Source organism: Cibotium barometz, chromosome 35, assembly GCF_041138505.1.
Source record: "Cibotium barometz isolate CiBa-2024 chromosome 35, ASM4113850v1, whole genome shotgun sequence".
Lineage (NCBI taxonomy): Eukaryota > Viridiplantae > Streptophyta > Polypodiopsida > Cyatheales > Cibotiaceae > Cibotium > Cibotium barometz.
The window spans coordinates 3,005,556-3,031,279 of record NC_141080.1 but is presented as its reverse complement, the minus strand read 5'-3'; the positions used below and the strand labels follow the sequence as shown (position 1 = coordinate 3,031,279).

Here is a 25,724-nt window from a genome sequence, read left to right as displayed (position 1 = left end):
ACAATCACTCGTAGGCATAGATAACCTGGTGTTCCATACGCATTTCTGCTACACATAGTTTATAGGCATTTCGGCCACCAACTCACACTACCCTCTCAAGTGCCCATGTTCCCTTCCATCTGCTCTCTATTGTTCCACCCACACATGGTAGAAACAATCTTCAAGAGAGCACGTAGGACAAGAGAACACTACACAGGGTATGTTGTGCTTGTCACTACCCTTTGAAGTGCCCATGGTTCCCTTCCATCTGCTCTCTATTGTTCCACCCTCACATGGTAAAAACAATCTTCAAGAGAGCACGTAGGACAAGAGAACACTACACAGGGTATGTGAATCATGAGTTTCATAAGTCCAATGCATCCCAAATAAAGGGAGCCAAAAAGAATAATCCATAAACCTGAGGATGGATCCAAATCTCTAGAAAAGAAGTCCAGGAATCCATAGACCTGTATACCATAATCTTTGTATACCATAACTCTTACCACATACTCCGTGCTAACCACACACCTTGGAGTAGAGGTGGACTTTATCCATAAAAGCATCATATCCATGAGATATCCAAAGATTTTCTTCTCTATAAACTCGGACAGATTCGTCCATAGAAATTGCTTGTGAAGCCCAATATCTATATAAATCTCGTCCAAGAAAGAAATCTCCATAGATATAATCCATCCCAATAAAGGGAGCCAAAAACAATGTTTTCCTGAAACCATCTCAAGGCAAACAACAACACCTTTCTCCTTGCATAGCTATACAAGGGTTAGTGAACATCAAAAACACTTCATAGCAAAAGCACTAACTTTGCAAACTCAAAGTATACTTAGCTTTTCTTTCCCAGGTTGGTCATGAAGCCAAAAGAAATATCTCCTCACCATCTCCTTAAGATATCCCGAGATATATCTCCATATAGCATGCCTGTAAGCTTGATCATATAATCCACAATATCCATATGGAAATGCTAAATGTATGCACATAAAGTCAACTCCATACTTCCAAGATAAATTTTGTGAATTCATAAATCCTTAGATCAACAAGCTGTCTACTGCTCATGCTCTTGCTTCATAAGCTATGAAGCGGTTGGCCATGCTTAACAGCAATGATGGTAAGTGTGGTCCCCACTTGAGATCTTTTCTCTTCCTTATTGATAGAAGGAAGCCTCCGCTTCCAAGAAAGCCTATGCTCTGATACCAATGTAACTCGCGGCGGGTGCCCAGGGGACTAGGGCCTTTGACACACTTGTTGATACCATCAATGCATATTAAAACACTTAAACATGGCCACAGCCTTAACACATATCCATCATCACTTTGCATAAAACATAAAGCTGGACAAAACATCCACAAATGCTGAAAATGGAGCTTGCACGTGTGACACCGCATAGAGGCCGGAATGGGCCGACCCCCCCCCTTGGAGTATTTTATTACCCAAGGAGAATAATATCATGTACAAGCTTTGAGGGCCTTACTCTCCCCACGGGAGATGCCGGATTATCCATATACAAATGCCATAACACAGCCCAACACAAGGCAACCAAGCCGGAACATAGGCTGTAGAAATGCCGAGCCAACAATATAATCCATATACCTCCGTGTGGGTACTGATTCTTCCCCAAAAACCACGGGTCTTCATGCAATAGAGAGGGTACAACAAGTACAACTCTCCATTCAGCCGGTACAGCAGGTACAATGGCTGGTACAGCAGGTACAGTGGCTGGTACAGCCGGTACGGCAAGTACAAAAGCTGGTACAGCCGGTACGGTGGCTGGTACAGCCGGTACGGTGGCTGGTACAGCAGGTGCAGCAAGTACAAATGCTGGTACAACACATACAATGGCTAGAAATCATAATAAATGATTAAATACCCTTGCCTTTAGTATTTCTTCGCGATGGAAGCCTCCAAAACAGTCCCCAACAGCCGGTATTCTTCATGGGCAGCCTTCAAGAGAGAGAGAAAGAGAGTAGCCATCATTAGGGCAGCCTGTAAAACGGTGGTAGAGGCTAGTGTGCAGCAAGAGAGCCTCCATTAATGAAGAGAGAGGGCTCCAATTTATAGATTTGGGCCTCCCATGAGCTAAAATGGCAAGAGAAGGCTACAATGACAAGTGGAGAGCCACACAATAGCTGAAGTGACAAGTGTGAGGCCACTTGTCTCACTTTGATCCACTTTCTAACAAGTGTCAGGCCACTTGTCTCACTTTGGTCTACTTTCTTGCCACATGTCCCAATCTAAGAGATGGGTCCTTCCATAAACTTTATCTCTAAAAATATCCCAACTGGTAGACATTCTGTCATAGGCACTTTGCCAACTCTTGGTATCTGCTCAATTCCAGATGTAATGACGCGAACAGAATTTCCATCAGAGTCGGGCCAAAAATAGCAACTCTCCTAAATTTTAGGAGTGTGGTCCTTTGTATTCTAGGATAATCCCCCATTCCCAAAGCTTGTACTTTCCAAATATTTAAACATCCTGGAGTCCACCAGACCCCTTTCAGACTGGGAAATGTCCAGGCTGGTGACAGCTTCCAGCAAGCAAGGGCTCACGCTGGCAGAGGCGAAGAGAGGGGGGGGGCTTGGTCCTTGATGAGGCGCACCCAAGCGGGGGGAAGGGGGCTGATTTCGTGCGCGCGGAAGGAGGCTGATATGCTCGCGCGTCAAAGAGGGGGGCTGAAAAAAATATTTTTTAAAAAAAAAAATTTTGAAGAGGAGAGGGCGCCCAATGGTCAGGTTTTTAAAAAAAAAGTCCAGGGTCACTTTTTTTTCTTTTATAAAACATGCCGTTTTAATGTGAAAGGGCATGTTTTAAAAGATGTGTCCTTTCGAAGGGGTGCATCACTTGGAGAGGCTCCGAGAGGGTAAAAGGATCATGGAGGGGGCTAGACAGGCACGTAGGCTGAAGGGCAGCAAGGACCCGTCTAGGCACGAGGCACGAGGGCGGTGACTCCGTCTGCGCGAGGCGCGTTCACGTGACCGCCGAGAGCGCAGGCAGAGGGGAACGGCTGCAAGAACTCCATCGGATTGGGACGGGGGAAAAATTTCAGCGAGGCTTAATCTTTAGGCATTTGCTACGGGTGAGAAGATCTTTCCTCCGCCTCCATACAACACCGGGTAGGGGAGTAGAGCGGAGAGGGTGAGAGGCTCACAACCGTAGGCCCGGGAAAAATTTTGCTCTGATACCACTGTGAGGATTACTGTTATTACTTAGTATTTCATCCACTATCTGTGTATTAAGACTGAAACTGAAAGTAGACTTGAACACAGATGTTTGATTGATTGATTGAAATTGTGATACAACAGGCTTCTTATATGAAACACGCATCATCATGCGGTTAAATGTAGCTGGGACGTTTGTCAAGCCAAATGGCATGACCACAAGTTTATAGTGGGCCCGTTCCGTACGGAAGGCTAACTTGGGGATGTCCCCCTCCACAATCCGCACCTAGTGGTAGCCACTCTTTAAATCAAGTTTCGAGAACACCTTTGCTCCATTCAGCCTCTCGAGAATATAATCAATTCGAGGCATCGGGAATCTGCTCTTGATAGTCAGCTTGTTGAGTGCACGATAATCGACACACAAACGGGAAGACCCATCTTTCTTCTTGACAAATAAGATCGGTACTGCAAATGGCGACATGCTTGGGCGGATGAAGCCAGATTGCAACAATTCTTGGAGTTGGCGGTCCAACTCCGATTCCATTGCCTTGGAAAGGCGATATGGAAACTTGCTCAAGGGTTCCGAGCATGGAAGGAGGTCAATCTTGTGGTCCTCTGGTCTGGACAGGGGGAGCTAGGGAGGGAGGCTGTTTTGAAGAAAAATCTTATGGAACTTTTCATGGAGATCCGAGTACCGTCTGGGCTGTCTGGATGTATATCATCGCACACTGTGCACCTTTCTTGACTGCTCGCTTAGCCTGCAAGTGACTTATGAGCGGAAAGTTTGAAATTCGTGGATCACACTTAATGGTCACTGGGGCGTTTGACACATTCCGATTGATCTAAAACGTGTGCTTGTCCCACTTGACATCTCGAAGAAACTTGTGAAACCACTAAATACCCAAAATTATTTCTGCTCCTACAAGAGGGGCAACCATAAAATCACGCACAAATTCTATGCCCTGAATAACTAACTTAGCATCTAGAGCTTCATACTTGACGCTCGTTGTCATGCCTGTGCTAAAACCCTCAACTTGTTTGTCCACCGAAGTCGGGTCGAAACGTGCACGCCTAGCAGCCTATTCCGTGACCACATCCTCCGTGCTGCCGCTATCAAACAAGACAACGACTCTCTGGCCACCTATGTAGCCAAAGGACTTGAGCAATTCGTTGCGCTCATACTCCTGGTCATGGGCGCCCTTCTGCTTATCTTCGAGCTCCCAACTAATAATTGCTCCAACTGAAGCACCGAGGTTTGAAGAACTAGGGGTAGCCACTGGGGTCTGTGTGGGAGCTGAGCTCACCATGGAAGTTGTGGAGGCAATGGCGGCGGGCTTTGGAGGCTTCTTAGAACAAGCCCGAGAAGTATGACCTTTTGTATGACAAAAGAAACATCTACCCTCCTCCTTGTACTGAGAAAGCTCCTCAGCACTCAACTTTCCACCTGTCTTGCCTGCCTCCGCTTTCTGGTCTGGAGTAAGCTTAGAAGCATTGTTCAAGTTCTTGGAGCCAGAGGCTCGCGGGCTCTCTCCTGGGGAAGACCCCGTCTAGTTCTAGCTTTTGCCCCCTGAGGCGGTAGCCTTGGGAGAAAACGGATGGGAAGTCTTGGGCTTGCCACCATTATGCATCATTTCTGCACTCTGCGCAAGCGAGAGTGCGTCTTCGAAGGTGGCTGGCCTAAACATACGCACCTCCCATTGGATTTGCGTGTCAAGGCCATACAAAAACTGCCCTTTCTTGTCCAAATCAGCTAAGCCTAATTGCAAACATAAAGTCGAAATTCTATTGGCAAACTGAAGGACTGGTTGCGCGTTCTGACGCGCTCCCCTGAACTCGTCTTCGAGTCGCTCAAGGTAGTGGGGCGGTAGAAACCGCTGCTTAAGGTCGCGGACAAACTCGTCCCACCACACATAAGCTGCCATACCTAATTTGGTGTGGGCATGAGCCCACTGAGTCCACCAAGGAATGGCCTCACCTTCCAAGTACCAACTGGCTAAGATCACTCTGTCAATATCTATTTTTCTAACTGCGGCAAAGTAAGCTTCAAACTAATGCAACCATGAATAAAGAGTTGTGGGATCAAGTTTACCATTATACTTACTGAAACTCATTTTCTCGGGACAATGATTTGAGGGCACCGCCGGTGTCAATCTCGCGTCCAAAGCTGCTAGGCAACGCTCGTGTTCCACGCATCGCATGCCTTCATCTTCTCGTTGTCGGATCTCCAATGCACGCATCTGCAACTCAAGCAAAGAGCTCGGCTGCGATCGTGACCCCGCGAGAGGGTCCCTGTGTCGAGGATTTGGAATCTGGGATACGGAAGGAGAGGGAGGAGGAGATGGAAAATGCAACGCTGGAGAACGGGTACGCTCTTCCAGAGCCAAGATCTGTGCCTTCTCCTCGTCCAACTTGGTTGTCTGGTCTGTGATTGCTCGCATCATCTGCTGGAACATATCTGTAACACTCAAGCTTGGTGCCCTAGCTGGGCTGCCTGGTGCACTCTGCTCCCATGGTTCTTGGTCTCTCTCATCGTCGAAGCTCGCCATAGCAGGAAAACGCACTTCCTTTCCGGAGCGCAATCTGACCATCCACTATCTGTGTGGGAGACGTCCGGAGGCTTCCGAAGGCTGAAAACCAACCGTCCTTTGAGGGACAGGAGTCACTCCAAAAGGGGTAGTCCACCGGCGTCTAAAAACCAACCACACGAGCGAGAAAAAATTTTGGTTTCTTTGCTGAATCTTTGCACTTGAAGTAGGCTCTGATACCACTATAACATGCGGAAGCTTCGGAGAAGATCGGTAACTTCAATGCTCAGAAATCAGCACACTTTTCACGACGGAATTAACGCACAAAACTGAATGAAGATGTGCAGAAAATAGAGAGAGAGAGAGAGAGAGAGAGAGAGAGAGGGAGAGATGGAGAGGACACAATATTGGGTCCCAAATACCCTCTATAGGGCCCCCACCACGGATGGTGTATTTGCTTTATTAGAATGATGTGAATCTGAAAAGAAAATACAGAAAATCTTGACCTTTCTTGGCTGAGAAATCTCTTGCCCTTGACCTGCAGTCCTCCACCCCTTTGCTTTAGCAACTTCTTGGCTGTCCTAGCCCTTGTATGCTTGAGCTCTTGGTGAAATATGAGATAAAACAATGGGACTGTGGCTCATCTATTTATACTACTCCAGGATGAGCAGTTGGCCAGCATTAATCCAGGCGGCCAGTTCTAGTTCTGTCCCACGACTGAATATTAGCATTAAATGCTAGCAAAATTCAATAAAAGCTGCGCTTTTCTTCCCTTATTGGCTGGGCTTTATGCGCATGATTCCTTAGGGGCTGGGGCATAGTCTTTAGGCTGTTTGGGGACTGGGCAGCCTGTATGGGCTGCCCCATACTTGCCCTTACAGCCATAACCAGGCTGTACAGCCTGTATGCTTTCCCCTAGTCTGCCCCTCGGGCTGTCCTACAGCCCTCCATGGCTGGTGGGTTCAGCCAACTTTCCTGGCCCTCATGGGGGTGGTTTCACACCATCCCCATGCCCACACTAAGACTTGGGGTAGCCTTATGGGCTGGCCCCTTGTTCTAAAAGCAAACCCTAACTAACTACACAGTGATCTGGCATCCGGTACTATACCAGATACACAGAATCACTGACATCATTCCAGAGGGAGACACACAGCGCGGACTGGCACTGTTTCATGTGTAGGACAGTGCACACCTGACCTTGGACTCCTATGCAGGACAATGCACACCTGACCTCGGATGACTGAGATGGATCCCTGGCTAACTCGTCCCGGACTGGGCTCACATGGGACCAGTTCACCATCCCACGTCCTGCACCTTTTGTACAGATATGTCTACATGGCATCCAAGTGCGGGATGCACGTGACAGTGGTATCATCGCATCGACAATTTTTTACGCAGCCAAGGTTTTCAACCATCTTATTGTGATCCCATTATCTATATCCACACAGATCAGGGGATGGTTTGCTACCTAGTGTTGTATGCCGATGATCTAATCATCTTTGGTTCAAATCAAGCCAAAGTGGCTGATATCATGGCACAGTTGAGATGAACATTTGAGATGACTGATCTTGGTCTTCTCTCATATTTCCTTAGCATGGAGATAATTCAACATCCTTTTGGTATTTTTGTATCACAACAAAAGTACTGTCTTCAACTCATTACTTCCTACTTTCCTGATGGAGCCATCCCTATGACTACCCCATTGGATCCAACCATAAAACTTTCAAAGGAAGAGGACTCACCACCACGTGAAGAGGGAGCCTACCGCCAAGTGGTTGGGAAACTCATATGGCTCACAAACTCTAGACCTGACATTTCCTATTGCACATCCATCTTAAGTCGGTATTTCAATGCTCCCAAGGAGCCACATTGAAGTTCAGCGATGAGGGTGTTAGAAGTCATCTCCTGTCTTTATCAGACACCAAGGCCTCTGTTGTGGGTGTGCCCGCCCTTTGTAGGTGTTTTCTCATTTTTCCTCACTCCCCGTATTTTTTTCCCTATTTTCTTGGCTTGGGTGGTTGCCTTGTGTTGGCAGGAACAGCTGGCCGACTGATCATTCAGGTCCATGACCTCTCACAGCTGCTGGCCAACTTGATACAGCTAGCCGACTGGTGCATTTTGTTGGTCGTGGAGAATTCAGTCCCTGTCGACTGCCCTTCTACTGGCCGACTGCTCTCTTGGGGCCATATAAAATGGCCCCATAGCCCCCTTGCCATTGTATCTTGTTTACACTTCGAGATCTTGTGTATATAGAAGAGCAAAGTTACACGCATATCTCTCTCCTTCTCTTGTGTTGTCTGTTTTCTGCAATCTACTTGCTCTTGTGGTCTTAGATTTGGTTATCATCTCCGCTGCGTATTTTGACATGGTATCAGAGCCCTAGGCTCTTGATAGATCTTGGGAGTTTTCTGAGCAAGAGGGGGACTGTTGCGTTGTTGATTGGTGGATTGTTCGGGACTGTTCGGGAAGAGAAGAAGCAAGAGGAAGGCGGGCTGAGTTGCTGGACAACCGCTTGCAGGTGTAAGTTTTCTTTTCCCCACCCACCCACCCTTTTCAGTTACATCCCCGCGATGGCAGATTTGTTAGAGATGGCTGAGAAGCATGTGAAGATCCCAACACTCCCCACATTCCCAGTAGACCGTCAGTTGGACGGAAACAATTACGGCATATGGGAGGTTATGATGGAGTCTGTGCTGGAGTCATATGACCTTGCTGATTTCATTGTTGTCGGGTTCTACGGCCGGAAGCAGAGGAAGGGGAGTTACAGTCAACTAGAAAGGACCGCGAGGCACAGGCACAGATGTGGGATTGTGTCAACGCCAAGGTCCGTTCATTTATCTTCCTCAACTGCACACCGCAAGTAATCAATCACGTAAAGCATATGACGCTGGCCAGAGGCATATGGCAGCACTTGGCTTCTCTTTATAACAGGGTATCGCCCATGAAGAGGATTTCCTTGGAAGTACAGATGCGGGTTATGAACCCTGCAAAGTCATCGACGATATGGGAGCACATTAACAAGCTGCAGGCCCTTCAGCAAGAAGTCCTCCAGGCTGGGAAGGAGATATCATCAGAAGATATGGCCATTACTTTGCTGTCCCACTTGCCTGCTCAGTATTCCGCTTTCTACTCCTCTTTGATTACTAGTGGCAAGCTCAACACCATTACATGGGAGGAGCTTGTGCCCATGGTCTTGGACCAGGAGGAATGATTCACGAACCCTCCTCACAACAGAGGTTCGGAGGCCTTAACTGGCCAATGGCCGAAAGGCCGGAATAACAACAAGGGCAAAGGAAAGGCTTCACCTGAGAAGTCTTCTGAGAAGAATCCTGACACAGATCGAGAGAAACTGAAGGCCGAATGGTCCTGCAATGATTGTGGCGAGAAAGGCCACTATTGGCGAAAGTGTCCTAAGCGGACGGGGAAGAGTGCTGATTCTTCAACCTCAGCTGCAAAGACTCCAACATTTGCGCACTTAGAGATGATGGACTCGGATGCTTCATCATCTTCGAGCGAGGAGGCAGTTGGCTTCACCGCAAAGGATACCCGGGAGTGGATTCTTGACAGTGGTGCTTCCAGGCACATGACTCCTTCCCGAGACTTCTTTTTGGATCTTAAACGACAGTCAGGTCGCATCTTCATTGGCGACAACTCCACCATTCCGATACACAGTGAGGGCCGGATGGAGATTATTCCCGACAGCAAGGGAGGTAAGCATTCCTCCCGTGTTCTTTACGTCCGTGCTCTTGGTTTTCATCTTCTGTCAGTGCATGAAGTATGCAAGACTGGCTTTCGGGTGGAATTTGAGGAGTATTCAGTTGCTCTACGGGACCGTGAGACTGGCCAGGTTGTTTGGGCAGGCGGTGTGGAGAATGGTATCTACAAGCTCTCTGCACTCTCCTCATTGACAGGTTCTCAGGTTGGAGATCTGTGGCACTTTCGTTTTGGACACTTAAATGTGGATGCACTGCGGCGAGCTTTCCGGGACGAGATGGTGGTTGGCTTGCCAGATGTTGGCACAGCAGGCAAGGATGTTGCAGTTCTTTCATACGTGGTAAGCAGCACAGGGAATCCTTTCCGAAGCAGGCTTCTAGGCGAGATTCAAAACCATTGGAGTTGATTCACACTAACTTGTGTGGACCTCAACAGACACCATCATTGGGAGGATCTCTCTATTTCATGCTGCTTGTTGATGACTGTACCAAATTCACGTGGGTCTACTTTCTTTCACAGAAGGACCAAGCTTTTGCACGGTTCAAGGATTGGCACGTGATGGTGGAAAAAGAGTCTGGATTGCAGGTAAAGACTCTCAAGGCTGACAAAGGGGGTGAATTCTCTTCGAATGTTTTCGTCAGATTTTGTGCAGATCATGGCATCAAGAGGGAACTGGCCAGTACAGGATCGCCTTCAGAGAATGGAGTTGTAGAACGCAAAAATAGGACTGTAGTGGAGATGGCGAGGACCATGCTGGAGCATCGTGATCTTCCTCGTCCGCTCTGGGGAGAGGCTGTGGCAACGGTTGTCCATACCCTCAACCGGTCTCCAACGACTTCAGTACCTAATATGACTCCGTTTGAGGCATACTTTGGCAGGAAACCTGATGGCTTTCACTTCCGTGTTTTTGGGATCGATGCGTATGTACATATTCCGAAGAAGCAGAGGAGGAAGCTTGACTCCAGATCCCGTAAGCTTATATTTGTGGGGTATAATTCTTTTTCCAAGGGATACAGATTGTATGATCCAGAGAGGAATGAGATTGTTGTCAACCGAGATGTGGTCTTTGATGAGCATGTTCCAGTATCCACTGTCGAGAAGACGCCACTTCTTGGAGATCCAGAGGAGTCTGATGATGATTCCCAGACCATTTTTCTAGTTGGTCAACCACAATTAGTACAAGAGGTTGAGCCCGCAGCTGGAGTAGAGCCCCCGCAACAGCAGGAGGCTCCACGATCTGTTCGAGTAACCAGGTGGTTGATAGACACCCTTCGGGAGTCAGGTGTCATGGAGCTACCCTCCGAGTGGACCACAGAGGACGGCCCTCGAAGATCGCACAGAGTCCGCGACAAAAGCAATACAGCAGAGCTTCTTCAGGTAAACTATGCTTTGATGTCTCGTATTATGCGGGACAAGGAGCCCACTTCCGTTAAGGAAGCCCTTTCACAGGATACTTGAGGAAAGCCATGCAAGTGGAACTTGATGCCATCGAGAAGAACAACACATGGGAGTTGGTACCGAGGCCGTCGAAACGGTCAGTCATTGGTGTCAAATGGATCTTTAAGACCAAATATGCGTCAGATGGATCGGTGGACAAACACAAAGCCAGACTCGTGGCTAAAGGTTATGCTCAGTGGCCAGGCATCGACTACGAGGATACCTTTGCACCGAGAGCAAGGATGACCACGATTCGGACCGTTCTTGCCCTTGCTTCTTCTCAGAGGTGGCCTGTGTATCAAATGGATGTAAAATCTGCGTTCCTTAATGGTGACCTGAAGGAGGAGGTGTATGTTGAGCAGCCTCCAGGCTTTGTTGTTCCAAGATCAGAAGGGATGGTTTACAGGTTACGTAAGGCCTTGTATGGTCTTAAACAAGCTCCCAGGGCTTGGAATCAGAAGAGTGATTCCTTCTTTGTTCGCACTGGTTTTCAGAGATCGGTTGTAGATCCCAACCTATATCTCTTTCGTGAACGCGGCATGGTTACGATTATCATCCTTTATGTGGATGATCTCATTCTCACCGGCGGTCATGTGGAGCACATTGGCGTGACGAAGGCTGCCTTGTCAAAGGAGTTTGAGATGACCGACCTAGGCTTACTCCACTTCTTCTTGGGATTGGAGATCTGGCAGACCCAAAGGGTTTTTGTCTCTCAGCAGCGATAGGTTCATGAGTTGCTTGAGGCCTTTGGGATGGAGAACTGCAAGCCTATTCCTTCGCCGATGGACCCAAATACAAAGTTAACTGTTAATGATCCTTGTAAGCCAGTTGATGCCTCGCAGTATCGGAAGTTGGTTGGTTCATTGATCTGGTTGCTGAACACCAGATTGGACTTGAGCTTTTCCGTGGGGCTGTTGAGCTCTTTTATGTAGACACCATTGAAGTCTCATTGGGACGCAAGATTAAGGATCTTGAGGTATCTGCAGAGTACGAAGGATCTAGGACTCTTCTACACAGGAGGGGATGGAGTCAGACTCCAAGGTTGGAGTGACTTGGATTGGGGAGGAGATCCAGACACGAGGAGATCTACTTCAGCTTACAATTTTACCCTCGGCTCAGGAGCAGTTTCTTGGAGCACTAAGAGGCAGCCAACTATTGCCCTATCTTCGACAGAGGCAAAGTACCGGGCTGCTTGTGGTGCTGCTTGCGAGGTTTTGTGGCTGCGGAGGCTGCTAGGCGAGATTGGGTTTCCACAGAAGGAGCCCACAGTCATCTAGTGTGATAACCAGAGTTGTATAGCTATTGCTCGGAACCCGGTCTTCCATGCCCGGACCAAGCACATAGAGATACAGTATCACTTTGTACGTGAGAAGATCTTGGCTGGTGACATCTTGCTACTTTATTGTTCAACGGAGGACAATGCGGCGGACCTCTTCACGAAGTCTCTACCTCAGGCTATGCTCAGGCGGTACTTCAGCTCCCTAGGGTTGGTTTCACAGCCAGGAGCTGAGAGGGGGTGTTAGAAGTCATCTCCTGTCTTTATCAGACACCAGGGCCTCTTTTGTGGGTGTGCCCGCCCTTTGTAGGTGTTTTCTCATTTTTCCTCACTCCCCATATTTTTTTCCCATTTTTCCCTATTTTCTTGGCTTGGGTGGTTGCCTTGTGTTGGCAGGAGGGCCCATGAGCTGGCCAACTGATCATTCAGGTCCACGACCTCTCATAGCTGCTGGCCGACTTGATACAGCTGGCCAACTGGTGCATTTTGCTGGTCGTGGAGAATTCAGTCCCTGTCGGTTGCCCTTCTACTGGCCGACTGCTCTCTTGGGGCCATATAAAATGGCCCCATAGCCCCCTTGCCATTGTATCTTGTTTACACTTCGGGATCTTGTGTATATAGAGCAGAGTTACACGCATCTCTCTCTCCTTCTCTTGTGCTGTCTATTTTCTGCAATCTACTTGCTCTTGTGGTCTCAGATTTGGTTATCATCTCCGCTGTGTATTTTGACAGAGGGTTGTCCGCTATCTGGCAGGTACCTATATGTTTCGACTTCACTACACTCGTGAGATCACCCTGCGTGGTTACACGGACTCCGACTGGGCCAGTGATATCAATTCCTAGCGTTCTCATGGCGGTTATTTATACTCACTTGGATCTGGCCCTTTCTCTTGGTCTAGCAAGCAGGATACCGTTGCAAGTTCTTCAGTTGAGTTCAAGTACCAGGCCCTCTATGATGCCACCAGGATTACTTATCATTGTTGTAAAGAGCACATAAGTCAGTGAAAACCCCATGAGGGCATTGCTCGTGTGAAAACCCACTGCATACCATTTACCATCTTGCATTCCCTTTGCATCGCATTCCGTTTTTTGTGTTTGGGGCACATGTATGAACCCAAAAGGGCATTCATGCATGTAAAAACCTCTTGCATTGTGGCATTGATCCAGTACAGCCCAAACTCAAAAGACTCTACAAAAGACGAAGCACATGACCTACACTCGCAACTCTCTCTCTCTCTCAACTTTCACTATATATCTATCTATCACTCTCTCTCTATATATATATACATATATACATATATATACATACATATATATATATATACATATACATACATACATATATATACATACATATATATATACATACATATACATACATATATATACATACATATACATACATATATATATACATACATACATATATACATACATACATACATACATACATACATACATACATACATATATATGTATGTATGTATGTATGTATGTATATGTATGTATATATATATATGTATGTATATACATGTATATATATATATATATGTATGTATGTATATACATGTATATATATATATATATATATATACATACATATACATACATACATACATACATACATATATATGTATGTATGTATGTATGTACATGTATATATATATATATATATATATATATATATATATATATGTATGTATGTATATACATGTATATATATATATATATATATATATATATATATATACATGTATATACATACATACATATATATATATATACATACATACATATATATATATATACATGTATATACATACATATATATATATACATACATATACATAATATATATATATATATATATATATATATATACATGTATATACATACATACATATATATATATATATATATATACATGTATATACATACATATATATATATACATACATATACATACATATATATATATATATATATATACATGTATATACATACATATATATATATATATATACATGTATATACATACATATATATATATACATACATATACATACATATATATATATATATACATGTATATACATACATATATATATATATATACATATATATACATACATATATATACATACATACATATATATATATACATATATATATATATGTGTGTGTATAACAAACACCTCTAATGTCTCTAAAAAATACGAGTCTTTCCAGGCACGTACCATACCCGCCTCGTACCAAACGCCTCTGATGCCTCTAAGAACCCTAATGGCATAAACAAGATTGTGCTTGGAAATCTACATTGGTAGGTACATGCTGCTTACAAAGAGCACACTCGAACTTCTCCCACGGCACAGTTGTCTTTCCATCTAACTATCTCCCTTTTTTTTAAAATGAGTTCACATTAACTCATTAAATGTGCACAAAATCTTCAACAGGGTTGGCACTCCATTCTGCTGTCAAAATTGAAAGTCATGGATAAAATTTCATTGGAAATGGCCTCCATCATCGCAATATGGTTGGCTCGAGACTCCACATTAACTACCTTCTTCAACAGATGTGCTTGCCCCAGAAGTTGGCCCTACAATGGTCTGGCCGCCCAACATAGCCCATAGCCATGCGGCCAGCACTACAGGGGCAAGTGTACCACATCAGAGGCCTTCCTGAAGTTCAACAAAACTGCCATATCCTTTTAAGGGATCTAGGCTGCTGTTGTCACCTCCCATCAGGTGAAGATGTCATCCAAGATGCTCCTATCTAAATGAGACCTGTCTAGGTGCCATGAATCAAGTCACAGAGGAACGATTGGAAACATCAGTTGATGCTTTTGGCAACGATCATATATGCGATGCCCAACAGGCGATGGGTCACTTTGTTTGAGCCTTTGGCTAGGGGTGAGGCCTAGAAGGCTTTCCTCTATGCTCCGATTTCGGCCCGCACCCCGTCTTGGAGGATCTTGGACCACCAGTGTGGTGGATCTTCACGGAGGCCTCACGCCTGTGGCCTCAGCTCTTCCTTCGAGGACCAATTTGCAACCAGTTCAATCAGAGCTTGGGGTCATCTCAAGCCAACCCTCACCCAGCTCCTTCTAACTTCTGATAGGGAGAGGCTCTACCAACCGTTGATATGGCACCCCTCTTCAGGATGCCTAGTGGCCACCCCTTGGGCATTCACTCTAACATTGCATGGGGGCCCTCCGTACAAGATGTCATGACCCTGTGAAAGTGGAACAGCACAAGTGTGGGCATGGTGGTTGGTGAGCAAGATAAATATTAAATGATTCATATTTGGGGTGCCCAGACAAATGGTATGATGTGTGGACATCCTCAAATGTGAAGGGGGACCAAGGACTTTAATATTTTTAATGTTTTAACCTTGGGTGGCCCCTAGGCATAAGTGACCCTTAGTAAGTTGATAAACTTTAGAAAGGGGCACTAGGATATTTTTGGGGAAAAGGGACAACTCCACTTTGGGAGTTACACGCCTCTCTCCTCTCTCTCTCTCTTGCTTTTGGGAGGTCGTGCAAAATACCTGCGTGGAGGAGGAGAAAAATTTTGTCGACTGGCTGCACAGAGGTGGCTGTTGGATTTGCTGTGTGGAGAGCAGGCCGTACTGAATACAGGCCGTACAGAGCTTGGCCGTACAGACCACGTGGCTACAGGCCGTACAGAGCAGGCGGCTGCAGTTCTATTGGCAGCTGGTTCAGGCAGCGCTGGCAACCAGGGTACGGACAGCAAGCGGCTGCAGGTTCAAGCAGCTGCTGTGCAGGCGGGTACTGTACGGTACAGAATAGCACACAGACGGGTATTGTACGGGCATAATAACACGGACAGCTACAGCTCTATATTGCTGGTACAAGTGACGGCTGCTGTACGACAGCAGGTACAGTAGTACGGATGCTGCAGAGTCATGCGAATTCAGGTGCAGGCTGACAAGGACAGACCTGTCCAGCAGGTACAGGCGACAGAAACTGCACATACAGTACTGTACGGACTGGTACAGCTGGGTACTACAAACCTGTACGGACAGGTACAGGCGGCTACAGATCTGTTCAATCCTGAATAGTGGTAGGCGGCGCTTTATCAGAGTATAGTCGGTGCATCAGTCAGGCGACTGCAGGGAGAAAAGTACAGACATTCTTTTGCAAGTACAGACTAGTACGGACAGTCCCTCTAGTGCAGAACCACGCATTGAAATTGGTAAGCTCTGAACTTATCAATCTTTCTTTCTTTCCACTGGCTTATGCCTGCTGCTTGCAGAGTTGTCATCTGGCCCCTTGTGAGAGGAGGGGTATGGCAGTTTGAAGGGTGGAAACAGAGATTGGACAGTGGATGTGTATTTGAACTGAGTTGAAACCATGTTCATGGAACAGCCAAATGTGTGCTCAAGGCTGCCCTGTTGAGTTGTCTTGGTTGGTTAGAGGGAAGCACATTGTGTTGCTTTTGTGGGACAGAGATCTGTGTGAGAATCCTCTGTGCTAAGAGGTCTTGAGAGCTGCCAGATTGGACACGCAGGTTTACTTCCCTGGACTGGCTTTGTTGTACTCAGTTATACATTTCATTGAATTTGAATAAAGAAATACCGAAAGGGGTGCCAAGCTTTGGGGCCAACAGGTGTCGATTTCCTTTCGGTTCTGGAGCATTCTAGCTCCTGTTAATTTGTTATTTATTTGGACTACAATTGGAAGGGTGACTGCTAGTCTACCGCACTTTGGTTTCTACCAGAGGCCGGTTTCAAGGTTCCGTTGCCAGGACCAATCATCAACTTTCTTAAGGGGGTGAGCTCGTGGTTGCCTCGAGGAAAGTCATTGCTGAAAAATTCAGCAACATGTCAGACACAGAAGATGAATATTTTTATAATGAAGAGGAAGAGCAAGAGACCTCTCTTGAGAGAAATGAATCTGAGGATATTCTTGCAGGAGAACAGGCTGCAGATGATGCACAATATGAGGATGTAACACAGCCAGAAGATATGCCTAGTAAAGAGGAAGATGATGCTCAGTTTAAAAATCGTTTGGCAGGTGTAATGGATGTGTTTATGCAGCTCACTCAAAGTGAGAAGTTTGCTGAATTTATGAGATCCCGTTCTGAGCCTGAAAAGAAGAAGAAGAAAGTGCGTTCTAAGAACCCACCTCAAGGCAACAGTGGTGCCTTCCCACAGGATCCATCTTTTGGACAGTTTCCGAACATGCAACCTACTTTTGGTGCCAACTCACAGAGTTCCTTTTTCGGACAGCCATCTATTCCTCAGCAGTCTATGCATCCATGCTATTTTGGTGGTGGCTATGTGTTCCAATCCATGACTGGGGGTTATCCTCACGGAGGCATGGGTATTCCAGGGAATTTTGGAGCTAGTTTTCAGCCTGGTATGCAAGGGAATATGTATGGTGGTATGCAGTCCGGAATGCAAGGAAACATGTTTGGGGGCATGCAGCCTGGAATGCAAGGCAACATGTATGGGGGCATGCAGCCTGGTATGCATAATGGTATGTTTGGAAACATGGCTGGAATGTATGGAATGCCAGGTGTGGGAATTGGTAATGTTGACCCTATGATGGGCATGAATGCTGGGGGTAGCAATCTTGTGAAGCCACTTCCTTACGATAATCTAACGCCTATGGGTAAGGCGAAGGACTATAAGGAAGCGGGAGCTGCTGTGAAATTTGACACATTCAGTGGGGCCAAAGATAAGCTAAAGGCACTTACCTTTTTACAGCAGTTTGATGCTGCTTTTTCTGGTGGTAATTACACGGAGTCCTCTAAAGTGAGAAAAGCTGCGACTTTTCTCAAAGGCAATGCATTGTAGTGGTGGTCCACTCTTCTTTTACAGGGCATAGCACCATCTACTTGGGTACAGTTTAAACAGGTGTTCTCCTCCGTATGGCTCACATCTACTTTTGAGGTGGATGTAATGACAGCATGGCACAAGTTGGATGCATCAAAGTGTGAAAATCTTGAGGATTATAATAAGAAGTTTTGGGAAGCTTTACTCCGAGTTACTTCTTATCATGCAGTGCCTTTGTCTGAGCAAGTGGAGAAGTATTGTTGTGGGCTGCCCAAGGAAGTGCGTGACTATTGCATAAAGACTCGAGTAACAAATATGTCACAGATGATAGAGAATGCTATGACAGCAAATGCATTACTCACTGGGTCTCATCCGGATTTAAAGGAAGTAAAAGCTCAAGCAAGAAATCTGAAAAGTCAGGGCATGCTTCTCGTGATGCAAAAGGGTCTACAGAGAAGCGGTATAAGAAGTTACCAATGCCCAAGAGAACTCCTGAGGAGAGACAAGCTTTGATGGATGCTCGGAAATGTTTTTACTGTACAGAGGAGGGACATATGTCTTTTAATTGTCCCAAGCGTAAGTCCCAAAAGGACTCTGACACTAAAGGGGAGCCCAAGTCTAAGAAACCAAAACCTTCTGCAGGGTTAGTTCCTGATCTTGTTGGGGAACAGCCAGGTGGGATTGGGGATTCGTGCAGAGGAGATGGGGCCTTTGTTTTGGGAAGCTCAGGCTTCATGTGCAGGGCTATGTGGACAGTGAGGAGTTTTTCATCATGCCTCTTGATGGATGTGATGTTTTGTTGGGTATGCCACGGTGCCACAGAGTACATGCGGTGGTGGATACATACAATAGGAAGATTACTTTGACTCATAGAGGAAAAGAACATATTTTGGATGTAAAGCTAAAAGGGAAATCTGTTCCTATTGTATCACCTTCGGCAATTTCATTAGTAATGAAAAAGCATCTTTCCACGTACTTGATTTATGTAAAGGATGCAAAAAACGATGATGAGTCTAAGTCTAATTTGTCTACGCTAGATAAGGACAGGACTGATTTCTTATGTGAGTTCCAAGATTGTTTTTCCGAGTCATTGCCAGGGGAACTTCCTCCGGAAAGGCCAGAAGATCATGCTATTGATCTAATCCCGGGGAGTACTCCACCAAATAGACCGCCATACCGTGTTAGTGCAGCCCAACAAGAAGAAATTATGAGTTAGGTACAAGAGCTGTTGAATAAAGGGTTGATACAGCCTAGCTCATCACCCTTTTGCTCACCTGTACTCTTAGTGCAAAAGAAAGATAGTTCTTGGCGCATGTGTATTGATTACAGGGCGCTGAACAAGAATACCATTAAGAATCGATTCCCTATTCCGAGAATCGATGACATTTTAGACCGCTTACAGGGCTCAACAGTCTTTAGTCGGATAGACTTGAAAAGCGGGTATCATCAGATACGTATTAGACCCGAGGATGTGCATAAGACAGCATTTCGAACCACTTTTGGGTTATATGAGTTCTTGGTTATGCCCTTTGGTTTGACAAATGCACCTGCCACATTTAACAGAATGATGGACAGGATTTTCCGGCCTCATAGAGCGTTTGTGGACACATTTTTTGATGATATGATTGTGCATTCACACACTGAGGAGGAGCATAGGAAGCATTTGGCCATTGTGTTTGAAGAACTCCAGAAGCATAGGCTGGTCATTAATGGCAAGAAGAGTGAGTTCTTTTTGCAAGAGATACACTTCTTGGGGCATATTGTGTCTAAGCATGGAGTCCGTATGGATCCTTCGAAGGTGGAAGCAATTCTTAATTGGCCAAATTTGAGGACCGTGCATGATGTACGCAGCTTTTTGGGATTATGTTCCTATTACAGGTGGTACATACGGTATTTTGCTGAAATTGCTTCGCCCCTTCATGCCTTAACAAAGAAGGCAACTCCGTTTAGATGGGCTGATCAGGAAATTACAGCCTTTAAAAAGCTTAAAGAAAAGCTTACTTCGGATCCCGTATTGGTATTACCGGATCTCCGAAAGGCTTTTGTTGTCCAATGTGATGCATGTGGAAACAGCATTGGGGCAGTTCTCATGCAGGAAGGACATGTGATAGCCTATGAGAGTCGAATATTGCAGAATGCCGAGAAGCATTTACAGGTTTATGAGAAAGAGATGTTGGCTATAATTCATGCTCTTTCTACATGGAAACACTATTTGCTTGGGGCTGATTTCATTGTGCAGACAGATCATCAGACCTTGCGTTATTTCCTCACGCAAACTAAACTTTCTGAGAAGCATATGCGATGGGCAAACTTTTTGTCTATGTTCCACTTCCAGATTGTGCATGTGGAAGGCAAAAAGAATGTTGTGGCAGATGCTTTGTCACGCAAGCCAGAGATCTCAGCAGTTTCACTTGCTTATCATCATGAGCTTGATGAGATGAAAGAGCAATATGCCCATGATGAGGATTTTGGAAGGCTCTATGATCAGATGTCTGAGGGTCAGCGGCATGATCATTATACTCTCAGAGATGGGTTTTTGTTGATGCATGGTAGACTGTGTGTTACCAGGCAATTGCGGCTCAAGGTTATGATTGAAAGTCATGCTCCACCGTATGCAGGTCATAGAGGTATTGACGCCACGGTAAAAGCAATTGAGACTTTCTTTTATTGGCCAACCTTGAGAAGAGATGTTGATGCTTTTGTTAGGCAATGCATCGTATGTCAGAAGGTGAAGTTTGACCGTCAAAAGACACCAGGGTTACTTCACCTATTCCAAATAGACCATGGGAGAGCATTGCCATGGATTTTATATTTGATCTTCCACGTACACAAACGGGAAATGATGGCATTTGGACTATAATATGCAGGTTCAGTAAGCAGGCTCATTTCATTCCCGTGCGTAAGACGATCAAAGTTGATCATAAGGTGAAGTTGTTCATAGCGAACATCTTCAAGTATCATGGCTTGCCTTCGTCTATCATCAGTGACCGTGATCCACGGATGACGAGTTTATTTTGGAGAGGGTTGTTTGACAACATGGATACAACTCTCAAGTTTTCATCTTCATTTCATCCACAAACAGATGGTTAATCGAAAAAGGCTAATACTACAGTGTTAGATCTTCTTAAGTGTTATGTGTCATAGCACAAGCAACAATGGGAAAAGTATCTTCCTTTGGTGGAGTTTGCTTATAACAACACAGTCCATACCTCAACGGGCAAGGCGCCTTTTGAGATTGTGGAAGGAGGAAAGAAGGTACCACCCATTTTGCACACAAAGGATAAGATCTTTGAGGCTGATCAGTATGTGGAAAATATGGATGAAGCTTATCAGAGAGTTAAGTTGGCACTCCAGAAAACTCAGCAAAAGCAAAAGAAAGCAGCAGACCGTCACATACGTGCATTAGAGTTTGCATTGGGTGATTGGGTTCTTTTGCGATTTGAAAAAGCTAGGCTCAAGAAGATGAAGGGTAAAGAGCGCTTATTCCCTAAGTTGAGCATGCGCTATTATGGACCTTTTCAGGTATTGGAAAAGATTGGTGAGGTGGCCTATCGTTTGAAGCTACCAGATCACTGGAGGATTCACAATGCATTTCATGTGAGTCTACTTAGACCTTTCCGTGGGGATGTGCCTGAGGATGTATCAGATGAGGCTCAGCAGGAAGTTGAGGAACTTGATGAGGTTCTTATTCCAGGGCAAATACTGGCACATAAGGAAAGAAAGGTACGAGGTAAAGTTTCCCGTCGCTATCTTGTGAAGTTCAAGAACTACTCACCGATGGATGCGAAGTGGATGGAGGAAGGTGACTTAACAGATTCACCTCAAGTTTTGCAGCTTTATCTTGATGCCTTTGAGGTGGAGCCGACTCTTGTTACGGCTCATTTACGGCTCATTCAGGTTCAACAGAGCATGGGTCTAGAGCATTGCCTGATGCTCAAGAGGGGGGTAGCACCTCCACTCCCTTGATACAGACAGGCTCAGATGACATCTAGAGGTCGCTTGGTGCAGCTTTTGAAGGTACCTGATGGCTGACAGTACATCTGTTTATGGGACTTCTATGATATATGTGTACTAGTCACATTGGATGTTGTGGTTGTGTATGGTTCACAGTGGTATACAACTTGGACTACTACTACACCATTGGTTTGCAGTGAATGTTGTTACATATGCATGGCTTAGAGAGATTGGGACGCTGATCTTGCCATATTGTACATTTCACTTTGGATATTTTGCTCTATCACCAGATTGCAATCGAGGACGCTTGCCATTTTTCAAGAGGGGGTATGTCATGACCCTGCGAAAGTGGAACAGCACAAGTGTGGGCATGGTGGTTGGTGAGCAAGATAAATATTAAATGATTCATATTTGGGGTGCCCAAACAAATGGTATGATGTGTGGACATCCTCAAATGTGAAGGGGGACCAAGGACTTTAATATTTTTAATGTTTTAACCTTGGGTGGCCCCTAGGCATAAGTGACCCTTAGTAAGTTGATAAACTTTAGAAAGGGGCACTAGGATATTTTTGGGGAAAAGGCAACTCCACTTTGGGAGTTACATGCCTCTCCTCTCTCTCTCTCTTGCTTTTGGGAGGTCATGCAAGCTACCTGCGTGGAGGAGAAGAAAAATTCTGTCGACTGGCTGCATAGAGGTGGCTGTTGGATTTGCTATGTGGAGAGCAGGCCATATAGACCACGTGGCTGCAGGCCGTACAGAGCAGGTGGCTGCAGTTCCATTGGCAGCTGGTTCAAGCAGCGCTGGCGACCAAGGTACGGACAGCATGCGGCTGCAGGTTCAGGCGAGTACTGTACGGTACAGAATAGCACACAGACGGGTACTATACAGGTAGAATAACACGGACAACAGGTACAATTCCGTATTGCTCGTACAGGTGACGACTGCTGTACGGCAACAGGTACAGTAGTACGGGTGCTGCAGAGTCAGGTGAATTCAGGTGCAGGCTGACAAGGACAGACCTATCCAGTAGGTACAGGCGGCAGAAACTGCACGTACAGTACTGTACGGACTGGTAAAGCTAGGTACTACAAACCTGTACGGACAGGTACAGGCGGCTACAGACCTGTTCAATCCTGAACAGTGGTAGGCGGCGCTTTATCAGAGTATAGTCGGTGCATCAGTCAGGTGGCTGCAGGGAGAAAAGTACAGACATTCTTTTGCAAGTACAGACTAGTACGAACAGTCCCTCTGGTGCAGAACCACGCATTGAAATTGGTAAGCTCTGAACTTATCAATCTTTCTTTCTTTCCACTGGCTTATGCCTGCAGAGTTGTATCATCTGGCCCCTTGTGAGAGGAGGGGTATGGCAGTTTGAAGGGTGGAAACAGAGATTGGACAGTGGATGTGTATTTGAACTGAGTTGAAACCATGTTCATGGAACAGCCAGATGTGTGCTCAAGGCTGCCCTATTGCGTTGTCTTGCTTGGTTAGAGGGAAGCACAGTGTGTTGCTTTTGTGGGACATAGATCTTTGTGAGAATCCTCTGTGCTAAGAGGTCTTGAGGGCTGCCAGATTGGACACGCAGGTTTACTTCCCTAGACTGGCTTTGTTGTACTCAGTTATACATTTCATTGAATTTGAATAAAGAAATACCGAAAGGGGCGCCAAGCTTTGGGGCCAACAGGTGTCGATTTCCTTTCAGTTCTGGAGCATTCTAGCTCCTGTTAATTTGTTATTTATTTGCACTACAATTGGAAGGGTGACTGCTAGTCTACCGCACTTTGGTTTCTACCAGAGGCCGGTTTCAAAAGACCCACTCGGTCTTTGGGAGAGTGGGCCAGCTTTAGGAGGCTCCCCCCTAAAGACACATGACACATGCCTCATTACCATTCAACCCCAAAGCCTAGAGCTTCTCCCCCAACTCAACCAGTCACATGCTCCGCGAACTAAAGCTTCGCAAGCAAAGCAAGATGCAGAAGACACACTGGAAATCTAATTTGCAAGGATATAAGAGAATAATCCCATGCCTGAACAACAATAGTTATTGAATACAAGACACAAGTAAACCAATAGAATTTAGGCTTTGAGTTGGAATGTGGTGATTCAAAGTGAAATCTAAGGGCCAGAGCACAATAGATGGTATTCCCATTGGTTTGATTGGGACCATCAACCCTTGCCAGCTTTCTTGATCTTTCCTCTGAATCCTAAATGCGAGCTCACACCTCAAAACAATCTCTTTTCAAATGCAACTTCTAGGGCACTTACTCTGTATGTTGAGAAATTTGTGTCTACGGTGGAGGTGTGCACCTGAAGATATAGCCAGATCTGTCTGAATAAAAATAAATCAGCACACCAGCACTCCTTCCCAATGAGCAGTTGCAGCTCCTGACCCCCACACAACCCCCCCCCCCCCCAAAAAAAAAAAAACACACATTTTTTAGGATATACAGGGGCCAAGGGAAGAATGGCACCTTGAAGATAAGTACACGTTTTTGAGGATATACAGGGGCCAAGGGAAGAATGGCAGATAAGTTTGGGCTACTGCTCCGCATGGGCTAGGACTTAACTCGTCCTTGTAGCATTTCCTTATGAACTGAACTGGGGTTGGGCAGAAATTCCAACCTCCAAAGAGTTCAGTTGAGACTAATGATGCTGCAATTTTACCGTGGCTACCAGTGAAGGAGTTCACAGGGGACACGTGTCTGATTTGCACACAGCAACACCATCCAAGTCTCCAATTTGTGATAAAACTATTCATTGGTACTATGGGCGGTGCAATCAATAGCTCGTGGGAAGGTGGGGCAAAAATTATGGTAAAGAGTGTGCCAACATCATCTAATGTTGGGCATTGTAAACTTGTCCTTTCCAAAGGACATGTGGGAAGAACCTTTCACATTCAGGATTTCCAATCTTCTCTTTTTTCCTTGTGTGCTTGTGCACACGCGCGTGCGTGGAGCAGAAGATGTAGGGGCTGATTGTTTTTACGAAAAGCAAACAATTCATCAATTCAAGACATCTTGCCTACTTTAATAAAACCACATGGTCCTCCCATCGGAAGAAGACTACCACATGTCTTGAGAATTTGGAAAAAGGGGAAAAAAAAAACAGAAAAATTCCAGACACAGCAGTGAAACAACTTAAATCCCATTAAGTCAAGCTGAATTAGACAGAACCCAAGCATGAGGAAAGCTAACATCTTTTTGCATCAAAAATCTAAAAATTGGACAGTTCCCCAAAAGCTAGAGGATGAGAACTCAGCCTAAAATTAACTGAAACAGCAAAAACCTTAAAATAATCCACTGTGCTTAATTTTTTGCTTAACCGTGGTGGGCTACCTGGTCCATTAGGCGGTGTAAATAATGCAGGGCCTGCGGGAGGGTTTCGAAACCCTAATTCTGAAACAGAAACCTTGTTGGTCGTGAAGAGCCGTTTTGGCTGAGCTTTCGCGTCTCTGGAAATTTGCTGCTTTGGCCGACAACAATGTCCCTTCACTTGCGAGGTGTCCAGGCAGGCTTGTAGAGGAAGAGAGAATTCCTGAAGGCAGCAACAGGGACTACCCTTGAGAGGAAGGGGGTTCGGGGTTTGGGGTGCTGTCACGAAAGAGGGTGTTTTCGAACGGACAACCCAATCTACTAGTGTATTGCATAATAGGGTCCTGGCACTCCCAATATAGACGGCTAGGATGATAGTAAAGAGGCTATGATGATAGTCCTTGTAATAGTGGATGTGTTTTTACATGCACATACATACATACATACATAATATAGGATAGATGATGACAAGTCTCTCATGGGGTGGCCTCAAGAGGAACACATGCCAATGGGATAGAGACAACATGGACACCATGTATAGTATGGGGGCAAGATTGA

At 45.6% G+C, this 25,724-nt stretch overlaps 1 protein-coding gene across 1 annotated transcript in view; it reads right to left on the bottom strand.

Annotated features, from left to right (window-relative positions):
* The window catches only part of LOC147618055 (uncharacterized), a 58,884-nt gene extending 33,394 nt beyond the window's left edge, over nt 1-25,490 (bottom strand). Inside the window, exon 1 of the mRNA XM_086775296.1 lies at nt 25,191-25,490. Within this exon, the coding sequence (XP_086631422.1) occupies nt 25,191-25,199 (9 nt within the window). The 5' untranslated portion in view covers nt 25,200-25,490. The remainder of the gene's footprint in view (nt 1-25,190) is intronic.
* Nucleotides 25,491-25,724: the final 234 nt, after the last annotated feature.